The following is a 15,927-nucleotide window of genomic DNA, read 5'->3' on the forward strand; positions in this document are numbered from 1 at the left end:
AAGAACAAGCTTTGCGGTGAGGTTCTCGGATCACGGACATACGTCTATTTAAAAAACATTTGTATAGATTTAAAAAATGGATAAGCATACAAAAAAAAAAAAAAACGGGTCGTACGCATCGGGCCCATATGTACAGATGAACCGGTAAGAGTGGGAGGCCATTCGCCATCACATGTGGCTGTGGTTTGGCCGCGGGCGGTCAGCCATCCTACAGGCTACTGCACTTTCCAATACGGTTTTTGCCTCCATCCAGGGAATGGGGACCTGTGGATATGTTTCACATGTGCTGGGAGCTTCCCTGGCACCGTAACCATAAAACGAGATGTGCGCGTACCCCGAGAGCGTATTCACATGACAGTATTTTTGGTGCGGTTTTTAAAAGGATACACGGACCTATATAAGTCAACAGGGCTATTCACACATTCTCTTTTTTAACGGATCCGAGTGTCCAATCGGAGAAACTGACTGCAGGTCCTCATCTTGTGCTTTTTTGAGGATCAGAACAACCCTTTCTATTGATGGGATTGAGACAATAACGGAGATCAGAAAGGCTAGGTTCACACACAGTATGTTGGTGCCGATTGCTCGCCAAAGATGCATGCAGAACTTACCCACCGATTTCCATGGTGAATCCAGCAGATAAACCATACAGCCCTTTATTTTCCCCTCATCGGGGACAAAGAGAAGTGTCCTGTCCATTCTTTGTGTGGATTCCGTGTCCAGAACTTCTATTGGGAATAGGCAAGACTAAAATCCTCACCAAAACCCAAACCATAACATTAAAGGGGTATTCCCATCTCAGACAATGGGGGCATATAGCTAGGACATGCCCCCATTGTCTGATACCTGTAGGTGCAGGTCCCACCTATCTCGTAAACACAGCCGAAAAACTAAGCCAGCAAAAGTAGTGGTCGGTAGTGCCGGGTCCGGCCACCACTAAGCGATCCTACTGGCCGCCGAAAAAAGCAGAGCGGCACGTTTAGTTATTTTCAGAATCCCCATAGAAATGAATAGGAGCGCACCGCGCCTGCGCAGCCACCGCTTCCTTTTACTTCTATGGGTCCGATGGAAATAGCGGAGCCAGTGTTTGGCTACTTTCGCCAGCCCCATAGAAATGAATGGAGGGTGCGCCCTCCTCCACTTTGCCGGCTGGGTTTAACGAGATAGGTAGGTGTGGGTCCCCATTGTCTGAGATGGGAATTCTCCTTTAAGAAACAAATGCAAAAAAAAATTTTAATAAACCCAGATGCTGATTCCGCATCATTTTTCTTTCAGTCCTGAAAATACTCCGGGTGAACCTAGCCAAAAGGAGACATGGTTAGGATCAGTAGTGCAGCCTCAGCATTTGGGCCTAGAACTTTTAGCCATTATATAGTTCACTGTAGATTTTAAAGAATATTGCCATATTGCCATGCTTATGGTACGTTTAAGGGCCCCCCGAGCGCTGCAGTCACATAAATCCTACCCTAGATTTCGTCTTTCTTCGCTGGTCCTATGACTTTCATCTTTATAGGTTCCCTGACGGATCGCACTGACCTATAACGGGTTCATCAGGTTTAGGCCAAGCGTACTGTTTCTTTTACCAGGCAGACGCCGTCCTGACCAGCCATAACCTGACACCAGTGTGAACAGAGACAGAGAGGCCTCACAAACAGAACGCAACATTTACTGAACATACGCCAGCAGAAACGGATGCAGCCATGTCGTAATTCGGACTGCACCGCAACAAACTTTCTGGTGTTTATTAGGGAGATGTGGCAGAACGTTGTGTCTGTGAGGGCATGTTCACACAACAGATTCTACCACATAAGGGGTTATACACGCGATCGTATGTCCACAAAACACAGACCCTGTCCATGTGCACTATTTCACTTTAATAGAAATAAAACGGACAAGTATAGGACATTCTTTATTTTTTTGCAGGGCTGCAAAGGCGTTGTTATTACACATAGAGGCTCTGCTCTCTCTGCAACTACCGCGCTCTCTCCAGGAAGTGAAAACATCACCACTCCTGGACCTGTCAATCAAAGTGGAGAGGGCGCGGCAGTTGCAGAGAGAGCAGAGCCTCTATATTTGCATATATTAAAACGACATTTTTCTCAGCAATGCCGGCACACGTGAACATGGGACAAACACAGATGCCTTCAGCTGCCAAGCACACATGTAACAGGTCAGCCAGTGTCACAGGTACAAAGCTGCTGACAGATGCCCTATAAACGTTGGTGGCTTTGCCTGGATTGATGGCCTATTGGCGAGGACATCATAAAAACAGCCGTGCGACAAACCCCTAACAGTAGGAATAGTTTCGTTGTGTTTCTCCGGCTCACGCCATGTCCCTGTATGAACCCGGCCTACACCGTATCAGTTTGCCCTATTTCTTGCGCTCAGCACCAGAAAGCAGCGATTTATTTCTTGGAGCCACAGAACGGCTCTTCATAATTATATCAGCGTTAGGAATGGCTCGAGTTAAACGTAATCTCTTCTGGGAGGAAAAGCAGCCGGCGTAGAAATAAACCAGCGTAATACATGCAGCAGAGTATTTCATCCGTGTGCCATCTGCATCTCTATGGGGGATTCTCTGGTCTGTATTTCAGATGGCCGTCCTTTCTACTGATGGGAGTGAGAAGAACGAGGGAGGCACACTCTGCAGATCCGTTGTTTGCGGACTGAAATACGGACACAGCTGTGTGCATGACGCTTCATCATGAGGCCACAATTTTGCACACTATGGGGGTCATTCATTAAGATACTTGCTATTTTTTTTCACGATGAAGTCCCTTTTTTTTGACCGGCCGCTCGACAATATTTAGCTGCACATCCAATTTTGGGTGGGACAGGGGTGGAGTAGGGGCAGTACCTGGGCCGGATCCTGGCCCCCGCAAATTTACTAACATTTAGGCGAAAAACGACTCCAGCCAGGGGCCAGGCTAGCAGACTGCTAAATCTGACAGCAGTGTAGGGGGGATCTAAGAGCAGCGTAAAAAGCCGGTCTTAATAAATGACCCCCTATTCCAGTAGTTCCCTCTGAAAAATATTGCTATAGATTATCCAATACTAATAAAGCGCCAACATATCCGCTGCGCTGTGCAGAAAACTGGATCCAGGTACATCAATATCTGTCGCCGGAGGAGCTCACAATCTAATTTTTCTTCCAGAAATCCAGGCTGTTGGGCCGGCACTAACAAGACATATATCCTCGCCAGCCTCATATCTCATCCCCAGGGCTCTCTGCTGCAATCTGCCTGCACACGGAGCACGAGGGCGGCTGATAAAAGCGCCATTGTTTGCTCGGCTCCTTCCTGGATTCCGGGCCTCACAAAGCCCTCACTCCCCGCCCTGCCGATGTGACTCTCCTGTTTCTCCAGTTTACAGAGCACCTCGGATACCTGATGCCAAGAATGAATTTTAGATGAAAGCGCGGCGCTGCCCGTCCCTTTGTTTCCTCCCCTGCCATGAGAGATAAATGCACCTTCCAGTAAATGTGGCTGCTCATAAGGAGAGAAGATAGCCTACTGGCAAGTGGTTCCACCTGTAGAAGCCGTGCAATCGGTCATAAAGCCATATTGGTTCTGCCAAGCAGTAACTGGCCGCCTGGCCTAATGACGGCACTAGCCAGCTTTTGGGGTGCCCACCTGGGATGGATAGGCTGCAAATGTGCCCCAAATCCGCAGCGTGTACCAGTACTAGCTTAGTAAATCTCCTCCACACATTGCCCAGAAGTTGACTGCACGGTGCAGGGCTGCACGACATGTTTTATAATGACAGTCTAGGACAGGTGGCAGCAACCTTCGACGCTACAGCTGTTGTGAAACTACAACTCCCAGCATGCTCCATTCATTTCTATGTAAGTTCTGAGAAGAGCAGAGCAAGTATGCATGCTGGGAGTTGTAGTTTCACAACTGGAGTGACGGAGTTTGTCTACCCCTGGTCTGTGGTGTCGCAACAAAATCCATCCAAGTTAGATTTCTGTGCAACACCATAGACTGTCATTACAAAACATGTTGCGGTGTAGTCGTACCGGTAGTCGCGTGACAAATCTCGTCGTGTCGCTGTACCCTCAATCCTCAGCAAGCGAATTTCCTGCCCGGATTTCAGCCCTCGGCAGGCACAGGATGAAATACACGAGTTTTAATGGATGGATTTTGCTGCCGCACACGCTCCTCGTCAACATATCCTTTATAGATCATCTGGCCATTTATTAAAGGGGTCTTCCGGTCCTTTAATATTGATGGCTTATCCTCATCAATATCCGATCGGTGGGGGTCCGACACCCCCCACATTCAGCGGTTTTGCAGTAGCTCTGGAAGTACAGTTCTGGCCACTGTGTGCACTGCTCCCTGCGGCGCGGCCCCCAACGAAGTGACCGGGGGTGGCGATGACATATCCAGCTCCGTCCATTGCACACAACGGGCACAGCTAGGTCGTTTTGGCACCAGAGCTACAGCACAACAGCTGATCGGTGGGGGTGCAAGATGTCAGACCCCTGCCAGTCAGATATAGTTGGCCTATCCTGAGGCATTGGTCAAAAAACAAACAAAAAAAAAAAAGCTAAAAAATTTATTTATATATACATATTTTTTTTTTTTCAAAATGTATTAGAAGACACAACATCTGATGTATTTTGGGCTGTCCTAAAGTCAGAAAATGAAATGGACGCCTGCTATAGGAGTTGGCACATTGAACATGGAGTCTCATCTGCAGGTAGCTCGTTATACAGCCGGAGGAGCTGAGAAGATTATGCTTAGGAGTCCAGTGGGCGGGGCCTACTCAGTGCATACAGATATAGCGGTCAGAAGTAGGACCGCCCCCTGGACTCCTAAGCGTAAAAAGCACAGGGACTTCAATCAAAAACTTACAAGTAGTGTCTCACTGACAACGGGTCAGCGTTTCATCCGTGACAATGTTTGGTCTGTATGTTGCCCTCCACATGTCATCCATTTCCCACATGCATTGTTAGGGCTCAAGCACATGACAAGCCTGTTTTACAGTCAGCAAGTTGCGGATCCGCAAAACACGGATACCGGCTTTGTGCATTCCGCATTTTTGCGGATCCGACAGCCTGCTCTCTACAGAACAGTCCTATCCTTGTCCGTAAAACAGACAAGAATAGGAGACGTTCCATGTTTCTGCATAGGGCCACAGAACGGACATACGGATGCGAACAACACATAATGTGCGCTGTCTGCATCCGAGCCGCACAAAATGCGGATCGGGTGCGGACCAAAAATACAGTTGTGTGAATGGGGCTTTAGGCTGAAAAGGGATTTCCAGAGCTTCTCCTACCACTGGTCAGTGAAAACTACTGACAAAACACGGATGCCATCTGTATCAGTGGGCATGTCTGGTCCTCACCAGGGACCAAAGCTGTGCGTACTTCCATTGATTTTGATGTGTTTCTTCAAACATCCGGACCCTGCATCAGTGGAAAATGGATCTGTCTGCTATCTGTGGAGAATACAGACAACGCACAGTGATGTGTGGATGAGGCCATAGGCCTTGCGTCCGTGTGTTATCTGCATTTTGTTTGTGGGTAACACAAAAATAAAGGATGAGTGCATGGCCCCATAGAAACTTCTATCTGCCTCTGTGCGGTCTTTCTGCAAATTAGGGCCCTTGCACACGACCGTATGCCCTCCGAGACATACGGTCCGTAAGCGGGCCATGTGTCCCGGGGTGGCATTGACTGTGCGCACTGGAGCGCACAGCATCTTAGATTACAATGATACTGTGCACGTCGGACCGCCTCGTCCCACACTCATATGATCACAGCATCATTGTAATCGACGATGCTACGCGCTCCTGTGCGCACGGACAATGCCGCTGCGGGACATACGGCCCGCTCACGGACTGTGTCTCGGAGGGCATACGGTTGTGTGCAAGGGCCCTTATAGAACACGTCCTGTTCTTGTCCGTATTGTGGTTGATAGCGGCCCTTTCTACTGATGGGAGTGAGAAGAATGCACGTGGACGGTATCTGTGGTTAAGGACCTTGTGCACAATACTGAATCTTCTCCCATAATACTATGGCTGTGGGCATGAAACCGTAGACGTGCGCTGTCCGCATTTTCCACAGACAGCACATGTACCCATAGATTTAAATGTGTCTGTTCACACATCAGTATTTTTTACTGACCGTGGGTCAGACATGCACTGCTTTGGTCGGTGATGCAGACCAAACACGCTCATTGAAAACTATGGGTCCGTTAAAATGACATCACGGAAGACAGACAGGAAATGCTCATGAAATTAATTTTCAGCTGAGCAACGTCCATGGATTACTAATGAGACAGGGAGGGCAAATAAGGACACACGGACCATCCACGGATTGAATAAGGGCGCTTTTTTTCACATATGTAATACTGACACGAAAATGTGAATGAGGCCTAAGGCCTCCTGCACACAACCGTTTTTTTTCCCCGTTTACTGGCCGTTTTTTGCGTTCCGTATACGGTACCATTCATTTCAATGGTTCTGCAAAAAATACAGAATGTACTCCGTATGCATTCCGTTTCCGTATTTCCGTTCCGTAAAAGATAGAACATGTCCTATTATTGCCCGCAAATCACGTTCCGTGGCTCCATTCAAGTCAATGGGTCCGCAAAAAAAACTGAACACATACAGAAATGCATCCGTATGTCTTTCCGTTCCGTTTTTTGCGGAACCATCTATTGAAAATGTTATGCCCAGCCCCATTTTATCTATGTAATTACTGTATACTGTATATGCCATACGGAAAAACGGAACAGAAACACAACGGAAACAAAAAACGGAAGAACGGATCCGTGAAAAACGGACCGCAAAAAACACTGAAAAAGCCATACTGTCGTGTGCAGGAGGCCTTAGACTGAATCTTCTCCCAAAATACTACATATCAACCTACTCAGCTCCTCCTGCTCTACACCCTGCTGCCCGCAAGACCAGACACCATGTCCAACGTGACAGGTTCTCCAAGAAGAGGACCGTCTGGAGGTGCTGGAATCTTCTGAGGAAATAGGCAGGGTCATAAAGGAAACTAGGTCTTAGGTGAGGTGGAGCGGAGTCACTGAGGTCTCCATAGAGACGCAGATGAGTCACCACAACCTGATCCACCTGTTACCTCTGAAGGTGAACATCTTCCTTCCTGGACGTCACCTCCGCACCATTAGGACGTGGGGTGTGGAGACACGCTGCTGCTCTGCCACACGACACTAATCCACACAAACGTTTTCTCAGGCCCAGAAAGCAGAGCATTGCCGGCATCCACCGCTCGCTCATTACCGGCACATTACCGTTTCTGCTTAATTAGGCATGTGCAGAAAATTAACTCTTAATATGACGTGTTTGCAGAACGGACCGGCAGAAATACCACGCTACTGCATAAGACACCACCAAACTTTATTCTAACCACCTGAGCCCAGGATTTCTGCCTCGGGTCTAATAGCCATTTAGCCCCACGTTCATTAACATCAAAGGGACCATCGGCCCCAACAACTTTTTTTTTTTTTTTTTTTAACATTCACGCCTGCAAAATGCTGGCGAAAAACTACACCTCAGACTGCAGAAGGTGCACCAAATTTATGACGAGGCGTGCAAAACCAGTAAATGACCCCCAACATGTTCAGAATACGCATCCAACGGAACATTACGCAATTATATACATATATTATATTTTTTATCTACAGATTCCATATGTGTCTGTAACAAAAACGAATTTATCCATTTGCCCGTGTATAAAACCAGAGGTAGAGCACGGACCCGCAGGGCGCTATGGGCGCACATTACATCTGTGGGCTTTGCAGTGATATCTGCCCCTCATTTAATTTCATGGGTCACATGGTGAAACTGTAGTCTTAGGGCTCATGCAAAAAAACTTTTTTTTATTTTTTTTGTCTGTTCACTTTTTTTGCGGCCCATATACACAGCAATTCAGTTCTATGGGGCTGCAAAAAAGGGAAATGACTGTGCGCATTCCGTGTCTGTATGTCCGCAAAAAAAAAAAAAAAAACAACATGTCCACAATTTGCGGACGGCAAAACACCCAACGGTCGTGTGCATGAGCCCTTTATGGGGTTGTCGGACTTATTTTAAAAGTTCCCTAAAGCTCCTTAAACTCTGGTCTGTGCTTACAGGCTGTAGATAGCACATGACTGCTGCAGCCAATCACTTGGCAGTATACGGCATGGGGCCGATGATTGGCTGCAGCGGTCCATGTCACCAATGCAGCCTGTAAACTCAGACCGGAGTGACAGAACTGGAATTGGTGGGGAGTAAGTGATGAGTATATGTTCATGTGTTATTTCAACACCTTTAGGCCTCCTGCACACGGCCGTTTTTTTTCCCGTTTACTGGCCGTTTTTTGCGTTACGTATACGAAACCATTCATTTTAATGGTTCCGCAAAAAAAACGGAATGTACTCCGTATGCATTCCGTTTCCGTATTTTTGTTTTTCCGTTCCGTTTTAACATAGAACATGTCCTATTATTGCCCGCAAATCACGTTCCGTGGCTCCATTCAAGTCAATGGGTCCGCAAAAAAAAGGAACACATACGGAAATGGATCCGTATGTCTTCCGTTTCAGTTCTTTGCTGAACCATCTATTGAAAATGTTATGCCCAGCCCAATTTTATCTATGTAACTACTGTATACTGTATATGCCATACGGAAAAACGGAACAGAAAAACGGAAACACAACGGAAACAAAAAACGGAACAACGGATCCGTGAAAAACGGACCGCAAAACACTGAAAAAGCCATACGGTCGTGTGCAATAGGCCTTAAGGGCCTTGGGGTTTCTCTAAAATAATTCTGGCAACCCCTTTAATATCTAACCTCGTAGCTCCAAGAAAAAAAAAGAAAAAAATAGAGCAAGTTCTAGGGACTGCCAAAGTCACGGTAGACGGATCACCCCCTATCGGGCAGGTCATCTACCAGCGAGCTCGGGTAGATAAATAACCAAAGGGTCATTTCTCAAACCGCCTTCTACACTTGTCCACCGCACCCGACATATAATAAAAAAAATCAGCTGGACATAAACCTCTGCCCAAGAATACACAATGGAGGAGATGGGCCGGTACAGCTATTGTAAAGATCTTATCCTTCTTACCCCACTTCATGGCTGCAATACATGGACCAAAAGATTGGTGGAACCCTGGTGCAGTGTACAGCTTCTTTTATCCATGTCCCTTTTTTGGGGGTTGTTTTCAAAAGTACTGCGAATCAGGGCGCATGCCAGGCCACCCTTATTCTACACAATTCGGGATTTCAGAGGATGGCAGGCCCGGCTGACAGTCTAATGTATATGGAGATGCCCGATTCTCCCGGGAGAGAAGCTGCTGTCAGAGGTGTCGGCCAGGAGCTTTCTCCCCTCTCCCCTTTGAATGCACATACATGGATGCCTATGGGCGAGTCAGCCGACAGCTATTGAAAGTGTATGTCCGCCCTCAGACTGGCCGTCTAGACCGGCACCAGGTATATCACAGCGATAGGGACCACCCCAACTATTGGTGGACACATTGGTTACACCCCAATTCCTGTTAAGCCCAGTGAGTAAAAAAAAAAAAAATGGAAAAACCCTGATTGTGGCAAATGACGTCACCTTTTAGACAGATTCTAGGCGCAGACACATTAGTACATCAGGGCTAGTGTTAGCCCACTAGCGGGTTTTTTATGCAATTTTTACCCTAAAAGGAAATTGTTGTCAAAATGCCTGGAAAAAAAAACGCCAAGATTTACAGCATGCTGCGTTTTTGAAAATATGCCAAAAAAAGCTTGTGTCCCCCACATGTTATATTTCCAATAGATCTTCAGCTAAGATCTGGAGCTGGCGACGCACCGAAGAACGCAGGTGCAAAAAAAAACAACTAACCCGTAAAAGTGCAGAGAAACGCCAGCAGAAACCTATGTGTGAAAGCTGCCTTATGGCTACATGCACACAAACGTATTTTGTTTCCGTGTCCGTTCCGTTTTTTGCGGATAGGATGTGGAACCATTAATTTCAACGGGTCCGCCAAAAATGCGGACAGCACACCGTGTGCTGTCCGCATCAGTATGTTTGTTCCGTAGCCCCGCAAAAAAAATAGAACATCTCCTATTCTTGTCTGTTTTAGGCATTGTTACAATAGATCTGCAAAAAAAAAAAAAACTGATGGAATTAGGATTTTTTTGGGGCGGATCCGCAATTTGCGGACCGCAAAACACATACGGTCGTGTGCATATAGCCTAACGCTGCGGCTTTTCCACACAGGAATCCACAAGGAAAAACCGTGTGCACTCCGCTGCATGTGCAGTTGGCCTAAAGGGGCCCACTGGTGAAAGGAGGAGCCCTGGCCTAAGGACTCATGAACATGGCCGCGTCCGTTTTTGCGCTCTGCAAATCGCGGATCCACAAAACACAGATACCGGCCGCGTGCATCCCGCATTTTCCCCTTCCACAGTTCCCGCAGTCTGTTTCAAATGCCTATCCTTGTCCGCAAAACGAACAAGAATAGGAAATGTTCTATTTTTTTTTTTTTCGCGCGGCCGCAGAAAGGACATACGGAAGCGAACAGGGCACAGCCCTATTAAAATGAACGGGCCTGCATCCGATCTGCGAAAAATGAGGTCGTGTGCGCGAGACCTAAAAGGCACGACAGAGCTTTACATTACTGGAATGAAGGGATTTAACCAGTTCCAACCTTGCCACAAAAAAAAAATAATCTCTCTGCAGTAAGGCCATGTTCACACGTCGTGGACTGTGTCAGGTATGAGGCTCAGATTCCGTACCTAAATCCTGACGGAATCTGCTGGCGTTCGGTCTACAATACATGTACCGCCATGTAAAAGTACAGTGAAAAGCCGCAGATTACTAGGATCAGCAGCACGACAATAACAAGCTGCGGCAGAACCTGCAGCCGTGGACTTCTGACACGGATTATCCTGGTGTAAATCTCCATCATCTGAACATTCCCCTAGAGATCAGAAGGCTGCGTTCACACGTGCCAGATCTGCATACCGCTAATCCAGCCTGTATGTGACGAGAAGATCCCGAGCATCTATGTAAGGCTCCATTCACACATTTTGCGGAACGGAATTGCGGACCCATACATTTCGTGCGGCCTTCGTGCGCACTTCCGGGTCCGCAATTCCGATCCTGAAAAAAATAGAACATGTCCTATTCTTGTCCGCAATAGCGGACAAGAATAGGCATATTCAGTGCCAGCAATGTGCGGTCAGCAAAATGCGGAACGCACATTGCCGCTGTCCGTGTTTTGCGGATCTGTGGATCCGCAAAACACACACGGATGTGTGAATGGACCCTAAAGGCTACGCGGCCCCACCGTGTATTTCACCCTCTGCAGCGCACGCCGACTTTTGCAGTTTTTTCCATACTTATTTGTTTTTTTGTTTTTTTTTAACTTCCCCTCCAGATGTTACCTGTAACTACTTTCACATCTGTGTTTTTGCTGTTCGGTCCTTGAGATCCGGCAAAACGCTTCCGTTATAATAATACAACCGGCCGCATCCGTTCAGAACGGATCTGGTTGTGTTATATCAAAAATGAAGAAACCGGATCCAGCACTAAAACCGTTGTGAGTCCACGGGCGCCGGATCTGGTTTTAACCTGTCTAAAAAAAAAAAAACGGATCCAGCACCATTGACTTCCATGGTTTTTGGTGGCGGATCCGGGTACTTCAGTTTCTCAAGCCGCACACAAAAACAATGCTTGCAGCGGTTTTGTGTCTGGCACGGGAACGCAACAAACCGTTACGGAATGCATTCTGGTGCACCCCGTTTTGTCGCCATTCGTGGCCAAAACTGAAGCGTTTCCCTCCGGTTTTGAGAGCCTCTGCCGGATCTCAAAAACGGAAAGGAAAACGCAGATGTGAAAGTAGCCTTAATCTATGGGGACAATTCACACAGGCTTATTTTTTTTTCCACTCGCGGTGCTTTGTTTTGAGTCCATGACATTTTTATAAAATCGCAGCAATCTCTGGCGAGAAAAAAAAACACTATAAAAAAATAAAAACACAAGTGTCGTTTTTACCAGCAAAATAGATGCGAAAGCAAATCTGTGCGTGAAGGGCCCTTAGGGTCCATTCACACGTCCGCAAAATGGGTCCGCGTCCGTTCCGCAATTTTGCGGAACGGGTGCAGACCCATTCATTTTCAAGGGGGCCAGAATGTCCTGTCCGCATCCGCGGATCCGCACTTCCGCATCCGTGCTTCCATTTCCGCAAAAAACTAGAACATGTCCTATTCTTGTCCGCAATTACGGACAAGATTAGGCATTTTCTATTATAGTGCCGGAAAGGTGCGGTCTGCAAATTGCGGAATGCACATTGCCGGTGTCCGTGTTTTGCGGATCTGCAATTTTGCGGCAAAACACTTACGGACGTGTGAATGGACCCTTATGGAGTAACTTTCCCATAGTAGCATTGCTTCCTGAGGAGAACACCCCCGTAGAAGTGTAACCACCGCACACGGCTTCGTGAACTCACTTGAAAACAGAATTTCTCTAAAAGAATACGCATAATTTTTACGGAACATACGGGCACCTGTAATAAAGACAGTCGGTGGCAGAGGTTCGGACTACGGTGATCCTGCAGCCGCCACCGCTATGACTTGGATGTCTGGGCTCCTGCTAAGGCCCAATGCACACAGCAGTGTATGCAAATTCTCCGCACGGATTTCACTGCATTTCTGCGCTGAATCTAAGCACACAAAAAGCCATAAAAACGCATGTGATACGTGCAGATTTTGTCGCTGAGGTTGACGCGGAATTGCCTCAGATTTCTGCCTTTGCACTGCTCTAAAATCCTTACGATTAATTGACGAGCTGCGGATTTCGAAACCTGCACTGCAAATATTATCCGCCTAGCGGGTACCGTATTACACCGCGGACAGAAACCTGTGCGGTAATTCCATCAGTTATATGCGCCGTCTGCACGAGGACTTAGAATACAGTTCTGCACTATGCTGCCCTATGTGAGAGAGGGCAGTGACATACCCACTGATTTCAATGGTCTGTCACTAGTGTTGAGCAAACTTCTGCTTTCAAGTTTGGCGTACAAGGTGGCGGTTATCTGAGAGTTCCATTATGGATTCCGCTACCACGGATCATAAGTTATTACAGAATTCTTAGATAACCCCAACCTTGTACGCCGAACTAGAAAACACAAGTTCTCTCAACACTATCTGTCACTGCTATGATGGCGGCTCTGCCAGCGAGATGAATATGATGCTGCTCGCTGCCCCGCCAACCTGTCGATCGCAGTCCGGAGGCAGGTGAAGGCAGGGGCTGCGTCGGACTCCTCTTTCTAGCAGAGCTGCGGCATCCTGCCAACTGAAAGGAGCGGCAGACAGGAATAGGTGCCCGCTGCTCCATTCAACTCTATGGGACTGCAGGAAATAGTCAAGTACAAGCGCTCAGCTATTTCCAGCAGCCCCCCAGAGGGGCAGTGCGCATGTGTAACCACTGGTCTGGAGATAATCGGGGGCCCTTACAGTTGGACCCCCTCCAATCAGACACTTACTCCACATTCTGTAGGTTGTCTTTGGGACAAGCCCTTTCACAACGAATGACCTATCCCTAGGATAGGCCATCAATATCAGATCAGTGGGGGTCCAGCTCCCCGAAAACCCACCGTTCAGTTCCCATGCTGGTCTGTCCATTGAGTGGTCACTGCAGCGCTGCTCTCACTCACTACATGGGATGGAGCAGTGGAGATCCTGATCTGCTAGCGGATATAGAGGGCCACTGATGACTTCATAAGGCCTCATGCACACGACCGTTGTTTGCTTCTGCGTCCGTTCCGCCGTTTTTAGCGTTTCAGGTGCGTACCCATTCATTTCAATGGAGCCGTTGAAAATGCGGATAGTGCACCGTTTTCCATCCGCGTCCGTGATCCGTGGTTCCAGTCCATCCAAAAAATATAACCTGTCCCATTAATTCCGCGGAAAACGGTTCGCGGACCCATTCAAGTCAATGGAACCGCTAAAAAACGAGGAGGCACACAAGATTGTCATCCGCGTCTGCGTCCGTTTTATTCCTATCATTTGCATGGCAAACCTGTCTTAGACTTTTTTTTACCTTCCTTTGGGTCTGGTGGTCCTCCAAAAATAAAGGAAGACACACGGAAACAAAAACGGATCACGGACCAACAGATCCCCATTTTGCGGAACGGAACAGGTCGTGTGCATGAGGCCTGAATTGGTAAATCCTGGAGAACCTCTAAACTATTCAAACGTTCATATTTGTTTAATGTCTGCAATTCCTAATCTGGATGTGACGTCACTTGTCTGCTACAAATCAAACATGTCACACAGGAGTCATCGCAGATACAGAAGGAAGGAGAGCAGATTTAGGAAATATCACAAGAATGTGGATACACAAAGACCACCCGTGTCACCTAGAACCGGTACATGACAGCTCCTGCCCCAATGGGGTGATCGAACCCGCCTGTGTGACATCTCCTGCTGTCACCTATAGTGACACACAGCGGCCACCACCGACCACACATTGTACACCAGTGTCACATCTCCTGTCACCTATAGTCACACATTGTACACCAGTGTCACATCTGTCACCTATAGTCACACACAGAGGCCACACATTGTACACCAGTGTCAAATTTGTCACCTATAGTCACACATTGGAAGCCACCACCGACCACACATTGTACACTAGTGTCACCTATAGTCACACACTGAAGCCACCACCGACCACACATTATACACTATAGTGACATCTCCTCCTGTCACCTATAGTCACACATTGTACACCAGTGTCACCTATAGTCCCACACAGCACGGTGACACCACACATTGTACACTAGTGTCACCTATAGTCACACACAGCGGCCACCACCGACCACACATTGTACACCAGTGTCACATCTCCTGTCACCTATAGTCCCACACAGCACGGTGACACCACACACACTGCCCCTCCTCACGTCACACAGGGCACGGAGCCTGGTGTCACCCATTGTCACCCAGCAGGTCCTCCTCACCTAGCGCCACCTCGCACGCCTTGCGCAGCTGACTGTGATGCGCCCTCTTCACCTCCTTGTCGCTGAGGATCTTCTCCAGGGCCCGGGTGAGGAACATGTTGGACCCGCGGTGTGATGCGCCTCCTCGGGCTCTCTAATGTCGGACAGTGTCTTGGGCTTCGGGTGGAGGTCGCCCCATCACAGCCCGGGCGGCACCTGTCACTCCCGGCGGGGGAGGGGGCTCAGCGGCCGACGCTAAGAGATCTGTAACCCCGGGAACGGCGGCGACTGTCAGGGTGACGGGGCTGGCAGCTCAAGGAAGCTCAGCTCTTCTCCTCGCCATGTTGGAAGGAAGCGACGTCAGGAGCAGCAGACCCGCCCAGAGCAGACACTGCAGCAACACCCGGGGGAGGGACGGGCCGAGGTGAGGGCAGGGCGGACGGCGGGGCCCGGGCTGAGGGCCGGAGGGTGACTGTACCTACCGTGTATGAGACTGATATATAGGGGCTCTCAGGTGTCATGGAGGGTGACTGCACCTACCGTGTATAATACTGATATATAGGGGCTCTCAGGTGTCATGGAGGGTGACTGCACCTACCGTGTATAATACTGATATATAGGGGCTCTCAGGTGTCATGGAGGGTGACTGCACCTACCTACCGTGTATGAGACTGATATATAGGGGCTCTCAGGTGTCATGGAGGGTGACTGTACCTACCGTGTATAATACTGATATATAGGAGCTCTCAGGTGTCATGGAGGGTGACTGTACCTACCGTATATAATACTGATATATAGGGGCTCTCAGGTGTCATGGAGGTGACTGTACCTACCGTGTATAATACTGATATATAGGGGCTCTCAGGTGTCATGGAGGGTGACTGTACCTACCGTATATAATACTGATATATAGGAGCTCTCAGGTGTCATGGAGGGTGACTGTACCTACCGTATATAATACTGATATATAGGGGCTCT

At 48.2% G+C, this 15,927-nt stretch overlaps 1 protein-coding gene across 2 annotated transcripts in view; it reads right to left on the bottom strand.

The window, feature by feature from the left end:
* Positions 1-15,361, bottom strand: part of ARFGEF1 (ADP ribosylation factor guanine nucleotide exchange factor 1) — a 157,557-nt gene extending 142,196 nt beyond the window's left edge. The window contains exon 1 of one of the 2 annotated variants that reach the window (XM_040434499.1): positions 14,971-15,361. In XM_040434499.1, the coding sequence (XP_040290433.1) occupies positions 14,971-15,067 (97 nt within the window). In that variant the 5' untranslated portion in view covers positions 15,068-15,361. The remainder of the gene's footprint in view (positions 1-14,970) is intronic. The other variant, XM_040434500.1, reaches the window with a different exon arrangement.
* Between the last annotated feature and the right edge of the window lie 566 nt (positions 15,362-15,927).

This window comes from Bufo bufo, chromosome 5, assembly GCF_905171765.1.
Source record: "Bufo bufo chromosome 5, aBufBuf1.1, whole genome shotgun sequence".
Lineage (NCBI taxonomy): Eukaryota > Metazoa > Chordata > Amphibia > Anura > Bufonidae > Bufo > Bufo bufo.